This window comes from Balaenoptera physalus, assembly GCF_965194825.1.
Source record: "Balaenoptera physalus genome assembly, chromosome: 9".
In the NCBI taxonomy this organism is placed as follows: Eukaryota; Metazoa; Chordata; class Mammalia; order Artiodactyla; family Balaenopteridae; genus Balaenoptera; species Balaenoptera physalus.
The window spans coordinates 102440036-102460493 of NC_138888.1; the positions used below are offsets into that span (position 1 = coordinate 102440036).

Consider the following 20458-nt stretch of genomic DNA (forward strand, 5'->3'; position numbering starts at 1 on the left):
TAATTCTAAACTGTAGAGCTGCAGGCAGAAAAAGAAAAGAAAAAAATATGCAGGATGCATGACCCCATATTTCAAATTTCATTTGCTGGCAATTCATTAATTCTTATGTTTTGGGAACCCCCAGTGCTGGGGGGTACAGAGGTAAGTAAGACAGATTCAGCCTCTGTGCTCACACAGTTTACAGCTCTAATTCAGCAGTGGACCCTACACATGTGAAGACTTCATGGCACTACTAATAAGGCTGAAGGGAAAAAGAGGGGTGTTTATCAGATGTGTTTCATAATAGCCTTCCTTCTATAGAGAATGATGGTTATCAGTCTCAAGTTGCTACACCGTTACAACAGCAATATTTACACATACTATGAATTAGGCAATCTTCTAAGCACATTAAATATTTTCATTCAAATAATTGTCATAACCTTTAAAGTAGATGCAATTATTGTCATCCCTATAAACATGGGCAAAACAAGGCAGAGAGAAATTGCTCAGTGAGGAGGTGGTGGACCTCAGGGCATCAAACATCTCTCTCAGCCCATTTTCAGAGAATGTTACACCATCTCTAAGCATTTGTTGCACTAAAATAAGTACGTAAGTATTTTGCAAAAATGTGTTTCCAAGTCTGGAAGTCAGCAAACCACGAACTTTGAATTCCCTAGCGAACAGTGTGCATTTCAGGTTGCCTGTTTGAGTACTTGGTCTGACAATGTGTTATACATAACACGCACCCCAAAATTCTGAATTAGTATTTTTTAAATTCTATATTTTGACTTAGACAAGGTCACCCTACTTCCAACTTGTTAGCAAAGTTAAATAATAATTAAAAAGATAGATAACTTTAACTGTGGGGAATAGCTCTTAAGTAACTATCTTTTCATGAGACAAAGTTTTATACTGGAGTACCCGTGAGGTCTGTGCTGTGCTTACTTGCCTTCTTACATCATTTTAGGAACTGCTGAGGATAACAGCACTCCACGGCCTTCCCCAGGTCATGGCAGATGGAGTAAATGATAACATTTGGAGGCACATTAGGGTGATGGGCAAGGCTGCTTCAGGCTCAAGGCCGCGGGCCACGGCTTCCCGTCTTGTGAGCTGCCCTAAGGCCTTAAGAATCCCTATTTGGGCAAACCTGGGACCCATGCTAGCCCGACAAAATGGCTCCGAGACCACCTTGAGGAGCTCTGGCCTAAAAGAATAAGCTGGGCTGAGATTTGGGGAAACTGAGTAACTTGCTATAGAAAGTTACATATTTTTTTTTTTTTGCCCCCAACATCTCAATGATTTGTTTCTAAAGAAGGAAGGATCATGCCACAAATTCTAACTACAAAATAAAAATAGTAGATGCGCTAAAAATGTCCATTCAAATTCTAATTAAGTAATCTAACAGCATTTTGAAAGAGTAAAGTAAGATTATAAAATGTATTACTATTATAGTCATTTTGAAGTGTATTCACATGCTTTTACACAGATGATTTCATTAGTCCAGTTATAGATTTTATGATATGGAATAAATACATTCAAAAGGGCACATATGTAAGGACCTGCTACAGTCAATGCAGAGAAGGGGATCTGGAAGGTGAAAATATATAGCTCATTTGCAATAAGCTAGAATTCTAGCTAAGAGGTATATAAATATATATATATATATATAAAATAAAATATAATAGTAATATATCATAAGGGAAGCACAAATCAAGTTTATAAGCGTTCAAAAAAGAAAAAGCACCCATGAAGTTGTGGGAGAAAGAATGCTTAAGTGAGAAGACAGCTTCTAATGTCTTGGGCTCCCAAGATGCTCCTAGTTCAGTAGGTGAAGATGAGGGCCCGGGACCCTAGGAGAGTCCAGGTGAATAGGAGGGCAAGCAACAGAGAAGGGACAGAATACGTGCCTCTCGATCCAGGAACCGGAGACTGCGTCTGCTTGGTTGCTTTACATACAGAGATTTGCCATATGTATAAATGAGCCACTGATGGGGACACTACTATTCCCCGGATCTCAGTATGCACGGAATCGGGCAGGGAACCAGAAGCCACGGAAGTTTTTTAATGAGCGAGTCACATGACTTAAGGCCATGAATAGGGGAGAATCATCAGATAAGAACCTGTGTGGAAGAGATTAGAAAGTGGGGTTGATGTCATGATATGGGTAATGGACATAGAAGACTTGGACTGCACTTTAATCACTCTAGTCTAGAGTGTTCTATCACTGCATCCTTGAAACAATCCCCTGGGCCTGTATCATTATCCCATTTAATGTATCAGGACAATGAGGCCCAAGCCAGCCTTGGTTTGACCACACTCCCCAGACTCTTTCCGCTGGAAGGCAGTGGCCGGGGCAGGAGAAAGCAGGGCCCCAGGAGGAAAGACTTGACCCAGGTGGACTTCCCTACTAGGAAAGAGGTTGGAAAGAAGGAGGGAGAACTTCAGACAGAAAAGCTCCCCTGGGGGCATAAGGGTCTGATTTGATACCCCAGTTGGAAAGGTCTGTTAGGTGACAGTTCTCACTCAGGTGACAGCTGGAGAGAGACAGGAAGCAACCAAAGCCCAGGGGCAGGATCTCAGGGCCATTCATGGGTCAGGATGTGTGAGGGGAGGAAAATAAGTGGGGATGAGAAATGCCAAGGGCTAACGTTCAGGTTTAGTGTCTTGGGAAACCTTAAACCCAAAAAGAAGTTTACTAATTGCATTAATGTTCGTTTTATTCACTAAAAAACATTAAGTGGGGGGCTTCCCTGGTGACGCAGTGGTTGAGAATCTGCCTGCCAATGCAGGGGATGGGGGTTCGAGCCCTGGTCTGGGAAGATCCCACATGCCATGGAGCAACTGGGCCCGTGAGCCACAATTACTGAGCCTGCGCGTCTGGAGCCTGTGCTCCGCAACAAGAGAGGCCGCGATAGTGAGAGGCCCGCGCAACGCGATGAGGAGTGGCCCCCACTTGCCACAACTAGAGAAAGCCCTCGCAGAGAAACGAAGACCCAACACAGCCATAAATAAAATTAAAAAAAAAAAAAAAAATTAAGTGGCTCTTAAAATATGCTTATTTTTACTCTCAAAACAATGTGGACTGAAAGGAAGAAATAAAAAAGGTAAAACGTGCTGCTTAAATTTTGTGTTTCCATTTGCGAATGATCAGCATGTAGCCAAATATTTCTAAACTGGTCAAGGTAGAGTCATACAGGATTACAACAAACTGCGTGTTAAGTTTCTGCTGTGCAGAAGCTGTGCGAGTTTTCTCCCAGCTTCATCTGATGAGCAATCTGATAAGGCGAATTATGATAATAATTATTTCCATAGCAACGGGTTTGACTAGCAGGCCTAGAGTACTATCTGGCATATATACTGATTATGTCAGAGCCCAGTGGTTCTCCCTTAATTCTGCCTCTAACGCTGAATTGATTTGCCGTAGAGTCTCGGACTGCAGCAGGTCAGGAAACCCCAGCTTTTCGTGAGGACGGGACGCTTCCCTGGAGATTGGTTAAACACCAGGTGGGGTACCTTCTCTCCCTATGGGGTACCTTCAAGTTCTAATTTATTTCCCTGCTTTTTAGAATGTATCTGAGGTGACTTAGCAAGAAAAGATAGGACACTGCAGAGGAGAAAAGTCAGTCCCTAGTGCCACGTACTGCCACCACTGGACTCAGTGGTTGGTTTCAGGTGAACGGCTGGTATGAACTGTGTGGGTGTGACATTACTTGCCATGTCCAAAAATGTGCAGTGAAACACTTGCCTTAACCTTCTGAAACTGAACAGGTAATAATATAGTTCCTTACAGGGTATACATATAACAGCCGACAGCAAAACTAATAGCAATTCTAATGAAATAGGAGCTTTTATAAAGCACTAGTAGTGAATAGTCTTGTGGTCTGGAATCAAAAAGGTAAAGCAGGTGCCAACTTGTATGTGAATATTTCAATAGAGACTAGTATGCTGTTTTTGGTTTTTTTAAACAAATTTATTGATTTATTTATGGCTGTGCTGCATCTTTGTTGCTGCGCGCGGGCTTTCTCTAGTTGTGCTGAGCAGGGGCTACTCTTTGTGGCGGTACACAGGCATCTCATTGCGGTGGCTTCTCTTAGTTGCAGAGCACAGGCTCTAGGAGCTCGGGCTTCAGCAGTTGTGGCACACAGGCTCAGCAGTTGTGGCTCGCGGGCTCTAGAGCACAGGCTCAGTAGTTGTGGCGCACGGGATTAGTTGCTATGCGGCATGTGGGATCTTCCCGGACCAGGGCTCAAACACATGTCCCCTGCACTGGCAGGCAGATTCTTAACCACTGTGCCACCAGGGAAGCCCAGTATGCTTTTTTTTCTCTTTAAAATATGTAAATTTTACACTTACATATTTGGGTTTCCAAGAATGATTACGTTTAACCCTAAAATACGGTGGTCCACACAATTTAGAAGCCTAACTTTTTAACTTGTCTCTAACAGAGACAAAATATTTATATTGATAGTGATTAATTAATTCCCCACTCCTCCAACTGGGAACTGAGGAGAACTTTAAGTCGATGTGAGCTCAGACCCCATCCTCCTCCCTGACACCCAGCCCAGATATTATCCACCTGTGTGTGTATAGTAGCTCAGAGCCTTGGAGGATGGAGCAGTGAAAGCTCACTCCTGCTACAGAAGATCTGTGTCCTGGTGGGGCAGAGCCTCACATCAGACAGGTCCCAGTGACACACCTCCTGCTGCCCACAAAACAGGAGCACTAGTGCTGTACAACCGAGCAGCTCTGCCTAAACCATCCTACTTCGTCGACCGCGGCTAGTTAATTGCCCTATTTTTCTGTTTTACTTGGGTTGAAACAAGAGTTGGGTAGGGAGACTTGACATGCATTGTCTGTATTTTCATTATGAACTGATTCCAGAAACAATCTCTCCTTATTTATGAAGAAGTGTGGATAAGACAAAATTCTGCAGCCTTATTCAGGTGATATCTCAACTTTCAACAGTGGAGCTGAGGTGGAGAACTGTTTTCCACTCTTTGTGAGTTTTATCACTAATATTTATTTAGTTAGTTACTTACTTACTTATACTCGAGGCTGCTGCAACCCAAGAGGTAATCTGCAGCATCATCACCATCATCTGGGAGCTTGTTAGCATGCAGGTTCCCAGGCCTGGACCAGACCTACTGAATCAGAACCTTGGGGCAGAGGACATTGGCTCATGAATCTCTGTCTTAACAAGTCCTCTGGGGGCATCCCTGGTGGTCCAGTGGTTAAGGCTCCACGCTCCCAATGCAGGGGGCCCGGGTTTGATCCCTAGTCGGGGAGCTAGATCCCGCATGCCACAACTAAGAGCGGGTGCAGCCAAATAAATAAATAAAATAAATATTAAAAAATAATAAAAAAAAGAAACAAGCCCTCTGGGTGATTCTTTTGTCCTCTAAAGTTTGAGGTGCATGTATCTTTTTAAATTATAGATTTGTCTGGATATATGCCCAGGAGTGTGGTTGCTGAATCATATGGTAGTTCTATTTTTAGTTTTTTGAGGAACCTCCATGCTGTTCTCCATAGTGGCTGTACCAGTTGACATTCCCACCAACAGTGTAAGAGGGTTCCCTTTTCTCCACACCCTCTCCAGCATTTGCTGTCTGTAGATTTGCTGATGATGCCCATTCTGACTGGTGTGAGGTGGTACCTCACTGTAGTTTTGATTTGCATTTCTTTAATAATTAGCGATGTTGAACATATTTTCATGTGCCTATTGGCCATCTGTATGTCTTCTTTGGAGAAATGTTTATTTAGGTCTTCTGCCCATTTTTCAATTGGGTTGTATTTTTTTGTTGTTGTTATTGAGTTGTATGAGCTGTTTGAATATTTTGGAAATTAAGCCCATGTTGGTCTCATCATTTACAAATATTTTCTCCCAGTCTGCAGGTTGTCTTTTTGTTTTGTTTATGGTTTGCTATGAAAAAGCTTGTAAGTTTGATTAGGTCCCGCTTGTTTATTTTTGCTTTTATTTCTATTCCCTTGGGAGACAGACCTAAGAAAACACTGGTATGACTTATATCAGAGAATGTTTTGCCTATGTTGTCTTCTAGGAGTTTTATGGTGTCATGTCTTATAATAAGTCTTTAAGCCATTTTGAATTTATCTTTGTGTATGGTGTGAGGGTGTGTTCTAACTTCACTGATTTACAGTCAGCTGTCCAGCTTTCCCAACACCACTTGTTGGAGAGATTGTCTTTTCTCCATTGTGTATTCTTGCCTCCTTCATTGTAGATTAATTGACTGTAGGTGTGCAGGTTTATTTCTGGACTCTCTATTCTGTTCCATTGATCCATATGTCTGTTTTTGTGCCAATACCATGCTATTTTGATTATAGTAGCTTTTGTCTGACTATAGTAGTATTGTCTGACATCTGGGAGGGTTATGCCTCCTGCTTTGTTCTTTTTCCACAGGATTGCTTTAGCAAGTGTGGGTCTTTTATGGTCCCATATGAATTTTAGGATTATTTGTTCTAGTTCTGTGAAAAATGTCATGGGTAATTTGATAGGGATTGCATTAAATCTGTAGATTGCTTTGGGTAGTATGGCCATTTTACCAATATTAATCCTTCCAATCCAAGAGCATGGGATATCTTTCTATTTCTTTGAATCGTCTTCAATTTCCTTTATTAATGTTTTATGGTTTTCAGCATATAAGTCACCTCCTTGGTCAGGTTTATTCCTAAACATTTTTTTTTTTTTTTGATGCGATTTTAAAAGGGATTCATCCACTAAAGTTTGAGAAGCACAGCTTGGGCAATGCAGAGAGGCGCTCAGAGAAGGTAGGAGCCCAAAGGAAGCAAGCATGGTAATGCTTTCTTCCTACTGAAGGAAAATTACTCAGAAACGAAATGAACGACTCTCTTGGTCTCCAAAGAAGACATAATTCTGTTGCGGAGCAATCTTGCAGAGACAGTCACTCCAGAGGGGTGGGGGGCTGTTGAGGGCTTATAGTCAGCACATTACAGGGGGCCAAATTCCAACACAAATGCATCACAATGTGCAAGACAAGTCTGAGCCCACAGCGTCACTGCTGACTTCCCTTGGGATGAATATCTAGAGTTCAGTATCCCAGTAATTGCTCCATCTCTGGTCTAAGTTGCTGTTACCATGCACATTTATGGTATGGCACCCTAACTTCAAAGTTTTTCTCAGAACATTTAACCTGCAGGCTTCACTTACCACTTGCAGACAAAGCAATGGTAACTCCAAAAAGGACATTTTATGTATAAATTAAGTGTAACGTCTCCCTGTGAATGGCAGGTTCCAATTTAGCAGCTAACGACTAAAGAGTCATACATCCTATAATTGGGCTCTGGAAAGAGCAAGCCCTTCCCTGGGAGCAGAGCAGGGAGGCCCTGGGAAGCCTGGGCTAATGTAGGCCAATCACCAGCAACTCTGCTTTCTGAATGATATTAACCAGGGGAATATTGGGGGAAAAACCAACCAAACGAAAGATTAAAAATAGTATTTTTTCACATTGTAGCAACATAACATAATTAGGGGTGCTATTAACTTTCTACTATTTTAACCCTCAAAGCCTGGGTGTACCATAAGATTGAGATCAATGAAATCATTATTTGGTGAGGTTGACCAATTTAAAAATTGGGCAACTTAATTATCTCCCTTGTAGCTACTCTATTCCTTAACTAGCAGTATTTAAAAAAAGTAATAATTTTTTAATCCCTCTAATTCTCTTTTCTTATGAAGACAGGGGTATCATTGATGCCCTTTTTAATACTTTCATTTTATCTATTTACCAGGAAAGAAATATCCTAATCTTGATGGGAAAATATTTTTTATTTTCCATTTTTAGTAGATGTCATAACAGCTTTTGATTAAACCCAGATGATTAATCATTATTTTTATTAATTATCCAAACATCTGCATATATTACATTTCTCCTTCCTGACAACTGAGGGTCTCTTGGAAAACTTGATTAATTTGTTTTGTATCCAAATTAAGTGAAGCATAAAAATAAATACTAGTTTATTTGCTTCCAGCAAGAGGAAGAAAAATTAAGAGAGAACAGTACTAAAAATAATACTAGAAAAAAAAATTGTTTCAAAAGAGACATTTGTTCAGGCTTTATCACTGACAAAACGAGAAAAAATGCCTTAGCAACTGTTAAGATAATTTGAAAGTTTTCTCAATTTATATTGTCAATGTGTAAATTTGGAGAAATCTAATGGCAGAAATTAGGAAACCTATGCTCTAATCATAAAGGAATATATATTAACTACAGAGAAACAATTGTGCGGAGTTGAAAAGCCAATATATAAATCAAGTCCACCGTGGAAAACTGAGTTATTTATAAATCCCGCTTTCTTGATAAAATAATCTGGGGATGACATGGCTGTGTATTGAAAAGTTAAAGGATAAATATTAAAAGTAAAAAACCTCCTTTATTTTGATAAAATTTCTATACAGAGGCAGAAAGCATTGTTGAAATTAATAGTCACATATAATTTTTAATGGATAATGTGATTTGTATGAAGGTGCAAGATTAGGATATATTTTCAAAAGCTTGGTACATATATTTATTTTTTTACCCCTGTATAAGCACTAATTTGTGAATTGTTTAGCTGATTCAATAATTCATTTTAATTCAAAAATGTTATTTACATACTTGAGGGGATTTCAAATCATATTTTTGAAAAGAGAAAAATGAAAATGTTATGGTTAATACCAAAATAATATATATATATTATATAATCTAAAAAGTGTTTACAGTTTTATATGATAATTTTTCAGTCTCCCTGAAAGCACGAAAGCCAGCAAATAAACTTAGCAAATAAGGTATAATATCTTTTTTGTAAATAGGGATGTAAAATGTTTTCCAAACAGCAGATGGCAATCTTTATAAAGCTGATTGCAAGCACCACCATCTTACCGCTATATATGCAGATAAAAGTCAGTTTTAAAGGACCAGTTAAGAAACTTGGCACGCTCAGACTAGTTCAGATAACTTCAGATATTAAAAGGGTCTTATTTAGTCATGCCTACTGTTCCAGTGAAATTTCTCCCTGGGCAAAAGAAATATTTTTGTTTAATGCTTCTTAATTCTTATGCAGCACAGCAGAAATTTCATGATGCTAATCTGTATAGGTATCCTTCTAAACAGAGTCCTGCGTGCTGGTTACTTCTTATCATTCTGGATTCATATGGCCTTAAGGATTAACAAAACTAATTTTAGATCTTTTTTAAGAATTAAAAAAATACCACTGATATACTGTTACCCTTAGAGTCAAGTTTCTGTTGCTATTAGTGTTGAACCATGAAAAGTCTTTAGAATTCTAAATATGGAGAAATAAAAAGTTTTGATCCCTGGATAGCTCTTACTATTCCTTGGTTTTTCTAAATCCCAGTAGTCATGTTACATAGAGACAAAAATCCATAGTTTCCTGAACTGAAATGGAATCTCAAACAGCTGAAGTCACCACACCCACTAGGACCAGATAGCCCAAGATCGGCGAGCTTGCCCACAGGAGTTACTTGTGGCAACAAGGGCTCTAACTGGGTCTTCAAATTCTTTAAGTTCAGAACTTTATACCCAGCTATGAAGTTTTAAAATTCCATGCTATTAGCTTTTCCAGCATGTTTATAAAATTTTGCCAATGGTATCATTCTAAAATTCGAATTTTCACTTATTTATTGAATCTTGAGTGTGCCGATAGTATTTTATGAAATGTACACACACTTAGGAAGGAGTCTTTGTTCTAAATGAGCTTTTAAAATATATGACCTATAATATAATATGATTTATAATCTGGGCAATTTCTGACCTTCTCTTTTTTCTATGCTCATATGTAAAATGCTCCAATGTAGCAATACTTCCATTTTTTCACTATGAATTAAGGTGTGATGCTGTTATTTTAAAGTGATTTCCTCACAGGAATTTCCTTTCACAGTGGGAATGGGGCAAGGGCTAGTAAACTGGGGTGTCCAAGGTCACACATCAGGATGGATTAACAGCAGAAGTAACAAGTTTCTGAGTTTCAACCTCCTCTCTTTATTTCCTTACTAATCTACCTCACACTGATGTCTCTGTATTTCTAGTAAAATAATCTAAGGCAACTTGTTTTGTGTTCTCAGTAAACAAATATTTCATAAAGAGTGAAAAAAAACAGTACCCCAACCTACTTTCAAAAATTTCTAGCTGTGTTATTGTTCAATATGCCTACTTTGGTGTTATTACATTTTTCAACATCATTTTTCAGCAAATAATTTAAAAATGTATAGAAGGCACAGCCTATGACACATAAACAGACAAAACCTCATACATTATGGAAAGAAGTAAATTACCACTTATTATTAGCAATACTTCCATTGAGGAAATACGTCCTTTAACCAATGACAATGTTTTTAATCCTTTTTTTCCCCCAGGTACCAAAGTGTTTCCCTGGGGACGATCTGAGCTCACTCACCAGGACATCGCTGCTCGCTGCATCTTCTCACTTCCTCGCCTGTCCCTTCACACGGCTGCCCGGTCACTGCCACACCCTGGCAGGTCCTCATTCGCCTCTCCCAGCCGCCATCACAGGACTTGGAGCACCCACTCCAATGACCCCACTGATTCCACTGACCATTGGCTGCAAGAAATACGTCAAGGTCAATGGCAGTCGTCCAGTGCACACTGCTTTAGGGATTTGAAAATCTGAGGCCCATGACTGTTCAGTTTTTATTAATCTACCACCATGAGTCAAATGGACACAAATATTTAACTTGCTGGTCAAATGTAGAGCATTGTGATGAATAGAAGTTTCTGTAAGTTTGTCAGAAGCTGCAAATGGACATTGACCTTTACTTGTAAAGAATACGAGCTCCGTGCTAGACTTCATCAAAATTTAATCTAATCTCATTAATTTCATCTAATTTAAGAATCTATTGAATCTTGTTGTTTTATTCATGTAACATACAGTAGGATGAGCTCTGGTACAACCGGCTTCATTGACTAGAAATGTATAATTACCTGACGATTCCACGACCGTCTGGCACGATCCTGTCACATTATCTAAAGTGCAGGCATCCTTCGAATGCGGTCATCAGGCCTCACCTGTGCACTCGGGGTTGTAGCACTCTCTGCTTTCTGCCCAGGGCCCTCTGCATTCGGAGCCCCCGTGGGCGGCTGCAGTACACTGCCGACTCCTCTGCTGGGTCCCGTTCGAGCAGGTCACGGAGCACCGGCTCCAGAAGCTCCACTCCTGCCACTGTCCATCAACTGCCAAAGCAGAAGCAGAGACAGCGTGAGGAGGTCTTCTAGGAGAGAAGGCTGTACGCAGAGTACACGCATGCCTTTACTGCACTGTACAGATAATGCATTTTTTACAAATTGAAGTTCTGTGGTGACCTGCCTGGAGCAAGCCTACAGGTGTCGTTTTTCCAACAGCATTTTTTCACTTTGAGTCTTTGCGTCACATTTTGGTAATTCTGGCAATAATTCGAACTTTCTCTTGCTTATTATATTTGTTTTGGTGATCTGTGATCAGTGATCTTTGAGGTTAATATTGTCATTGCCTTGGGGAACCAGGCACATATAAGACAGGGAACTTAACAGAGAAATGCTGTGTGTGCTCTGACTGCCCCACCCATTGGCTGTTCTCCCATCTCTTTCCCTCTCCTCAGGCCTCCCTGACACAACAATAATGAAACGAGGCCAATTAATAACCGTACAATGGCCTCTAAGTGTTCATGGGAAAGGAAGAGTCACGCGTCTCTCACTTTAAATCAAAAGCCAGAAATGGTTATGTTTTAGTGAGGAAGGCATGTTGAAAGCTAAGATAGTCCAAAAGCTGGGTTTCTTGTGCCAAACAGGTAGCCAAGTTGTGAAAGCAAAGGACAAGTTCCTGAAGGAAATTAAAAGTGCTGCTCCAGTGAACACACGAATGAAGAAAGTGAAACAGCGTTATTGCTAATATGAAGAAAGCTGTAGTGGTAAGATAATGCATGAAGGTGGCTACTCTAAACAACAGATTTTCAATGCAGACAAAACAGCCTTCTATTGGAAGAGGACACCACCTAGGACTTTCGTAGCTGGAGAGAAGTCAATGCCTGGCTTCAAAGCTTCAAAGGACAGGATGACTCTCCTCCCAGGGGTTAACGCAACTGGTGACTTTAAGTTGAAGCCAATGCTCATTTATCATCTGAAAATCCAAGGGCCTTTAAAAATTATGCTGAATCTCCTTTGCCTCTGCTGTATAAATGGAACAACAAAGAAGCAGGCATGACACACATCTGTTTACAACATGGTTTACTCAATATTTTAAGCCCACTGCTGAGACCTACTGCTCAGAAAAAAAGATTCCTTTCAAAATATAACTGTTCATCAACAAGGTACCTGGTCCCCCAAGAGCGCTGATGGAGATGGACAATGAGATTAATGTTGTTTTTCATGCCTGCTAGTCATTTTGACTTTCAAGTCTTATTAAGAAATACATTTTGTAAGGCTATAGCCACCATAGATAGTGATTCCTCTGATGGACCTGGACAAAGTCAATAGTAAACCTTCTGGAAAGGATTCAGCGTTCTAGATGTCATTAAGAACATTCATGATTCATGGGAAGAGGTCCAAATAGCAACATTAACAGAAATTTAGAAGAAACTGATTCCAACCCCCATGGATGACTTTGAGGGGATCAAGACTTCAGTGAAGGAAGTGACTGCAGATGTGGTGGATATAGCAAGAAAACTAGAATTAGAAATGAAGCTTGGGGAACTCTTCTTAATATTATGTAACAACCTACATGGGAAAAGAATTTGAAAAAGAATAGATACATGTATATGCATAACTGAATCACTTTGTTGTACACCTGAAACTAACACAACATTGTTAATCAACTATACTCCAATACAAAATAAAAAGTAAAAATTAAGTAAAAATAAAAGTAAGGGAACATCGGGACTTCCCTGGCAGTCCAGTGGGTAAGACTCCGTGCTCCCAATGCAGGGGGCCCAGGCTCGATCCCCGATTGGGGAACTAGATCCTGCATGCATGCCACAACTAAGTTCACATGCCACAACTAAAGATCCCGCATGCTGAAACTAAGACCCGTTACAGCCTAAATAAATAAATTAATTAAAAAAAAAAGTAACATAAAAAAAAAATAAGGGGGCTTCCCTGGTGGCGCAGTGGTTGAGAGTCTGCCTGCCGATGCAGGGGACACGGGTTCGAGCCCTGGTCTGGGAGGATCCCACATGCCACGGAGCAACTGGGCCCGTGAGCCACAACTACTGAGCCTGCGCGTCTGGAGCCTGTGCTCCGCAACAAGAGAGGCCGTGATAGTGAGAGGCCCGCGCACCACGATGAAAAGTGGCCCCCACTCGCCACAACTAGAGAAAACCCTCACACAGAAACGAAGACCCAACACAGCCAAAAATTAATTAATTAATTAATTAAAAATAATAAAAAATAAGGGAACATGAAAAAAAAAAAAGAAGTGGAGCCTGAAAATGTGACTGAATTGCTGCAATCTCATGATAAAACTTGAAGGGATGAGGAGTTGCCTCTTATGGACGAGCAGAGAATGTGGTTTCTTGAGGTGGAATCTACTCCTGGTGAAGATGCTGTGAGGATTGTTGAAATGACAGCAAAGGACTTAGAATATGACATAAACTTAGTTGATAAAGCAGCACAAACATTTGACAGGACTGACTCCAATTTTGAAAGTAGTTCTGCTGTGGGTAAAATGCTATCAAACGGCACTGCATGCTACAGAGAAATCGTTCATGAAAGAAAGAGTCAATCCATGTGGGAAACGTCACTGTGGTCTTATTTTAGAAACTGCCCCAGCTGCCCCAACCTTCAGCAGCCATCACCCTGATCGGTCAGCAGCCACCAGCATGGAGGAAAACGCTCCACCAGCAAAAAGATTACAACTTGCGGAAGGCTCAGATGATGGTCAGCATGTTTTAGCAATGACATATTTTAAAGTTAAGGTTTGTAGGTTGTTTTAAAGACACAATGCTATTGCACTCTTAAGAGACTACAGTCTAATGTAAACAGAATTTTTATATGTACTGAGGAACCAAAAATTGGTGTGACTCACTTTACTGTGATATTCACCTTATTGAGGTTATCTGGAACAGAACCTGTGATATCTCTGAGGTGCCTGTACAAGGTAAAACTAACCTTGAAGATGAGTCCCGACCAAGAGACTCTAAATGAATGCAGTTAGATTTTATTAACCCCCAAACAACTGTTACCTCATTCTCCACTTCTATTTACTTTATGTGTCTGGTATCTCTTCCTATTGACTTATTTCTTCAAAAATATTTATTGATCACTCAACAAGCCAAGACCTTGATCTTGGAGATGGGTACAGGGACCAATTAATACAATAAGTAATGACCAGTAACTCACAGAGCTCATATTTTAGAAAAGGAACCCCTAGAATGAGTTAACTAATTAATTCCATGCTAAATAAATTAATTCTATAGCATTGCTGCAAAGGATGATTTCAAGACACTGTGAGATAAGAGTTTACAGAGCCTGGGGAGTCTTCCCGGACAAAGTGAGGTTTCAAGTATGCTTGCATGATAATAGGAAATCCCTTGGGAAAGGGCATGTTCCCTGAAGATACACAAAGATCCTGGGCAGGACTGAATGGAAGGCATTGTGAACAACATCCAGAAAGCCAGGTGAATAACTATGCAGAGGAGTTCGTGAAGAAGATAGAGGGCAGATTTTGCAAACTTTTTGTCAGCTGTGTTATGGATTTTGCCTATTTTTCACAGATCATTAAGAAGCCATTGGAAAAAAGAAAAAAGAAAAAAAGAAGAAGAAAACAAAGAAAAAGAAGGAAAAAAAAAAGAAAAGAAAAAATAGGAAAAAAAAAAAAGAAGCCATGGAAGAATTTCAATAGGATTCTCTGATCATATGTAGTGCAGGGAAGAGAAAGAATCACGGGAGATGGTGAGAAGGGTCTGAACTGGGATGAGGAGAAGGTACCAATTGTGCATCCTGGGAGATCAGGGCCACATGGGAAGGACCGTGAGTGGAGAGAGGACCAAAACGACGTCCAGGTGTCTGGTGACCGGAATGGAATATAGATGATTGAATTTGTCTTTGGAAGTTCAAATTGAGATGCATTTATTTATTCACTCATTCGAATGACTGTTAAGAATCTCTTAGGGGGTCCTCGGGAAGATGGCGGAAGAGTAAGACGCGGAGATCACCTTCCTTCCCACAGATACAGTAGAAATACATCTACACGTGGAACTGCTCCTACAGAACACCAACAGAACGCTGGCAGAAAACGTCCGACCTCCAAAAAGGCAAGAAACTCCCCCCGTACTTGGGTAGGGCAAAAGAAAAAAGAAATAACAGAGACAAAAGAATAGGGACGGCACCTGCACTAGTGGGAGGGAGCCGTGAAGGAGGAAAGATTTCCACGCACTAGGAAGCCCCTTCGCGGGCGGAGACTGCGGGTGGCAGAGGGGGGAAGCTTCGGAGCCACAGAGGAGAGCGCAGCCACAGGGGTGCGGAGGGCAAAGCGGAGAGGTTCCCGCACGGAGGCTCGGCGCCGAGCAGCACTCTCCAGCCCGAGAGGCTTGTCTGCTCATCCGCCGGGGCGGGCGGGGCTGGGAGCTGAGGCTCGGGCTTCGGTCGGATCGCAGGGAGAGGACTGGGGTTGGCGGCGTGAACACAGACTGAAGGCGTTAGTGCACCACAGCTAGCCAAGAGGGAGTCCGGGAAAAAGTCTGCAGCTGCCGAAGAGGCAGGAGACTTTTTCTTCCCTCTTTGTTTCCGGGTGCGCGAGGAGAGGGGATTCAGAGCGCTGCCTAAACGAACTTCAGAGACGGGCGCGAGCCGCAGCTACCAACGCGGATCCCACAGCAACAGGGGCGCAGAGGGAAAAACGGAGAGATTCCCGCACAGAGGCTCGGCGCCGAGCAGCACTCAGCAACCCGAGAGGCTTGTCTGCTCCCCCGCCGGGGCGGGCGGGGCTGGGAGCTGAGGCTCGGCTTCGGTCGGATCGCAGGGAGAGGACTGAGGCTGGCAGCGTGAACACAGCCTGAAGGGATTAGCGCACAACAGCTGGCTGGGAGGGAGACCGGGAAAAAGTCTGCAGCTGCCGAAGAGGCAAGGGACTTTTTCTTGCCTCTTTGTTTCGCGGCGCGCAAGGAGAGGGGATTCAGAGCGCCGCCTAAACGAACTCCAGAGAAGGGCGCGAGCCGCGGCGATCACCGCAGACCCCACAGCAACAGGGGCGCAGAGGAAAAAAACGGAGAGACTCCCGCACAGAGGCTCGGCGCGGAGCAGCACTCACCAGCCCGAGAGGCTTGTCTGCTCGGCGGGCGGGGCTGGGAGCTGAGGCTCGGGTTTCGGTTTCGGTTGGATCGCAGGGAGAGGACTGGGGCTGGCGGCGTGAACACAGCCTGAAGGGGTTAGCGCACCACAGCTGGCTGGTAGGGAGTCCGGGAAAAAGTCTGCAGCTGCCGAAGAGGCAAGAGACTTTTTCTTGCCTCTTTGTTTCGCGGCGCGCAAGGAGAGGGGATTCAGAGCGCCGCCTAAACGAACTCCAGAGAAAGGCGTGAGCCGCGGCGATCAGCACGGACCCCAGAGACGGGCGTGAGACGCTGGGGCTGCTGCTGCCGCCTCCAAAAAGCCTGTGTGTGAGCACAAGTCACTCTCCACATCGCCCCTCCCGGGAGCCTGTGCAGCCCGCCACTGCCAGGGTCCCGTGATCCGGGGACAAGTTCCCCGGGAGAACGCACTGCCCGCCTCAGGCTGGTGCAACGTCACGCCGGCCTCGGCCGCCGCAGGCTCACCCCGCCTCCTCTGTACACCTCCCTCCCCGCGGCCTGAGGGAGCCAGAGCCCCCGAAGCAGCTGCTCCTTTAACCCCGTCCTGTCTGTGCGGGGAATAGACGCCCTCAGGCGACCTACACGCAGAGGCGGGTCCAAATCCAAAGCTGAACCCCAGGAACTGTGCGAACAGGGAAGATAAGGGGAAATCTCTCCCAGCAACCTTAGAAGCAGCGGATTAAAACTCCACAAACAACTTGATGTGCCTGCATCTGGTGAATACCTGAATAGACAACGAATCATCCCAAATTCAGGAGGTGGACTTTGGGAGCAGGATATATTAATTTTTCCCCTTTTCCTTTATTTGTGAGTGTATATGTATATGCTTCTGGGTGCGATTTTGTCTGTATAGCTTTGCTTTACAATAGCTTTATTTTACTTCACTATATTATAGCCTCTTTCTTTCTTTCTTTCTTTCTTTCTATTTTTTCTCCCTTTTACTCTGAGCCGTGTGGACGAAAGGCTCTTGGTACTCCAGCCAGGCATCAGGGCCGTGCCTCTGAAGTGGGAGAGCCAACTTCAGGACACTGGTCCACAAGAGACCTCCCAGCTTCACGTAATACCAAACGGCAAAAATCTCTCAGAGATCTCCATCTCAACATCAAGACCCAGCTTCACTCAACGACCAACAAGCTACAGTGCTGGACACCATATGCCAAACAACTAGCAAGACAGGAACACAGCCCCATCCATTAGCAGAGAGGCTGCCTAAAATCATAATAAGGCCACAGACACCCCAAAATACACCACCAGACGTGGACGTGCCCACCAGAAAGACAAGAGCCAACCTCATCCACCAGAGCTCAGGCACTAGTTCCCTCCACCAGGAAGCCTACACAACCCACTGAACCAACCTTAGCCACTGGGGACAGATACCAAAAACAACAGGAACTACGAACCTGCAGCCTGTGAAAAGGAGACCCCAAACACAGTAAGATAAGCAAAATGAGACGACAGAAAAACACACAGCAGATGAAGGAGCAGGGTCAGAACATACCAGACTTAACAAATGAAGAGGAAATAGGTAGTCTACCTGAAAAAGAATTCAGAATAATGATAGTAAGGATGATCCAAAATCTTGGAAATAGAATAGACAAAATGCAAGAAACATTTAACAAGGACGTAGAAGAACTAAAGAGGAACCAAGCAATGATGAAAACCACAATAAATGAAATTAAAAATACTCTAGATGGGATCAATAGCAGAATAACTGAGGCAGAAGAAAGGATAAGTGACCTGGAAGATAAAATGGTGGAAATAACTACTGCAGAGCAGGATAAAGAAAAAAGAACGAAAAGAACTGAGGACAGTCTCAGAGACCTCTGGGACAACATTAAACACGCCAACATTCGAATTATAGGGGTCCCAGAAGAAGAAGAGAAAAAGAAAGGGACTGAGAAGATATTTGAAGAGATTATAGTTGAAAACTTCCCTAATATGGGAAAGGAAATAGTTAATCAAGTCCTGGAAGCACAGAGAGTCCCATACAGGATAAACACAAGGAGAAACACACCAAGACACATAATAATCAAACTATCAAAAATTAAATATAAGGAAAACATATTAAAGGCAGCAAGGGAAAAAAAACAAATAACACACAAGGGAATCCCCATAAGGTTAACATCTGATCTTTCAGCAGAAACTCTGCAAGCCAGAAGGGAGTGGCAGGATATACTTAAAGTGATGAAGGAGAAAAACCTGCAACCAAGATTACACTACCCAGCAAGGATCTCATTCAGATTCGATGGAGAAATTAAAACCTTTACAGACAAGCAAAAGCTGAGAGAGTTCAGCACCACCAAACCAGCTTTACAACAAATGCTAAAGGAACTTCTCTAGGCAAGAAACACAAGAGAAGGAAAACACCTACAATAACAAACCCAAAACATTTAAGAAAATGGGAATAGGAACATACATATCGATAATTACCTTGAATGTAAATGGATTAAATGCTCCCACCAAAAGACACAGGCTGGCTGAATGGATACAAAAACAAGACCCATATATATGCTGTCTACAAGAGACCCACTTCAAACCTAGAGACACATATAGACTGAAAGTGAGGGGATGGAAAAAGATATTCCATGCAAATGGAAATCAAAAGAAAGCTGGAGTAGCAATTCTCATATCAGACAAAATAGACTTTAAAATAAAGACTATTACAAGAGACAAAGAAGGACACTATATAATGATCAAGGGATCGATACAAGAGGAAGGTATAACAATTGTAAATATTTATGCACCCAACATAGGAGCACCTCAATACATAAGGCAAATACTAACAGCCATAAAAGGGGAAATCGACAGCAACACAATCATAGTAGGGGACTTTAACACCCCACTCTCACCAATGGACAGATCATCCAAAATGAAAATAAATAAGGAAACACAAGCTTTAAATGATACATTAAACAAGATAGACTTAATTGATATTTATAGGACATTCCATCCAAAAACAACAGAATACACATTTTTCTCAAGTGCTCATGGAACATTCTCCAGGATAGATCATATCTTGGGTCACAAATCAAGCCTTGGTAAATTTAAGAAAATTGAAATCGTATCAAGTATCTTTTCCGACCACAACGCTATGAGACTAGATATCAATTACAGGAAAAGACCTGTAAAAAATACAAACACATGGAGGCTACACAATACATTACTTAATAACGAAGTGATCACTGAAGAAATCAAAGGGGAAATCAAAAAATACCTAGAAACAAATGACAACGGAGATACGACGACCCAAAACCTATGGGACGCAGCAAAAGCAGTGTTAAGAGGGAAGTTTATAGCAATACAAGCCTACCTCAAGAAACAGGAAACATCTCGAATAAACAACCTAACCTTGCACCTAAAGCAATTAGAGAAAGAAGAACAAAAAAACCCCAAAGCCAGCAGAAGGAAAGAAATTATAAAGATCAGGTCAGAAATAAATGAAAAAGAAATGAAGGAAACAATAGCAAAAATCAATGAAACTAAAAGCTGGTTCTTTGAGAAGATAAACAAAATTGATAAACCATTAGCCAGACTCATCAAGAGAAAAAGGGAGAAGACTCAGATCAATAGAATTAGAAATGAAAAAGGAGAAGTAACCACTGACACTGCAGAAATACAAAAGATCATGAGAGATTACTACAAGCAACTCTATGCCAATAAAATGGAAAACCTGGAAGAAATGGACAGATTCTTAGAAAGGCACAAACTGCCGAGACTGAACCAGGAAGAAATAGAAAATATGAACAGACCAATCACAAGCACTGAAATTGAAACTGTGATTAAAAACCTTCCAACAAACAAAAGCCCAGGACCAGATGGCTTCACAGGTGAATTCTATCAAACATTTAGAGAAGAGCTAACACCTATCCTTCTCAAACTCTTCCAAAATATTGCAGAGGGAGGAACACTCCCAAACTCATTCTACGAGGCCACCATCACCCTGATACCAAAACCAGACAAAGATGTCACAAAGAAAGAAAACTACAGGCCAATATCACTGATGAACATAGATGCAAAAATCCTCAACAAAATACTAGCAAACAGAATCCAACAGCACATTAAAAGGATCATACACCATGATCAAGTGGGGTTTATCCCAGGAATGCAAGGATTCTTCAATATACGCAAATCAATCAATGTGATACATCATATTAACAAATTGAAGGAGAAAAA

The 20458-nt window shown here is 41.9% G+C and overlaps 1 protein-coding gene across 3 annotated transcripts in view; it reads right to left on the reverse strand.

The window, feature by feature from the left end:
- The window catches only part of ADGRB3 (adhesion G protein-coupled receptor B3), a 793357-nt gene that overhangs the window by 445392 nt on the left and 327507 nt on the right, over positions 1-20458 (reverse strand). For all 3 annotated transcript variants that reach the window (XM_082474137.1, XM_082474138.1, XM_082474139.1), the window contains 2 exons: positions 11037-11201; positions 10408-10572 (listed from right to left, as the gene is read on the reverse strand). In XM_082474137.1, coding sequence (XP_082330263.1) covers positions 10408-10572; positions 11037-11201 — 330 coding nt within the window. The remainder of the gene's footprint in view (positions 1-10407; positions 10573-11036; positions 11202-20458) is intronic.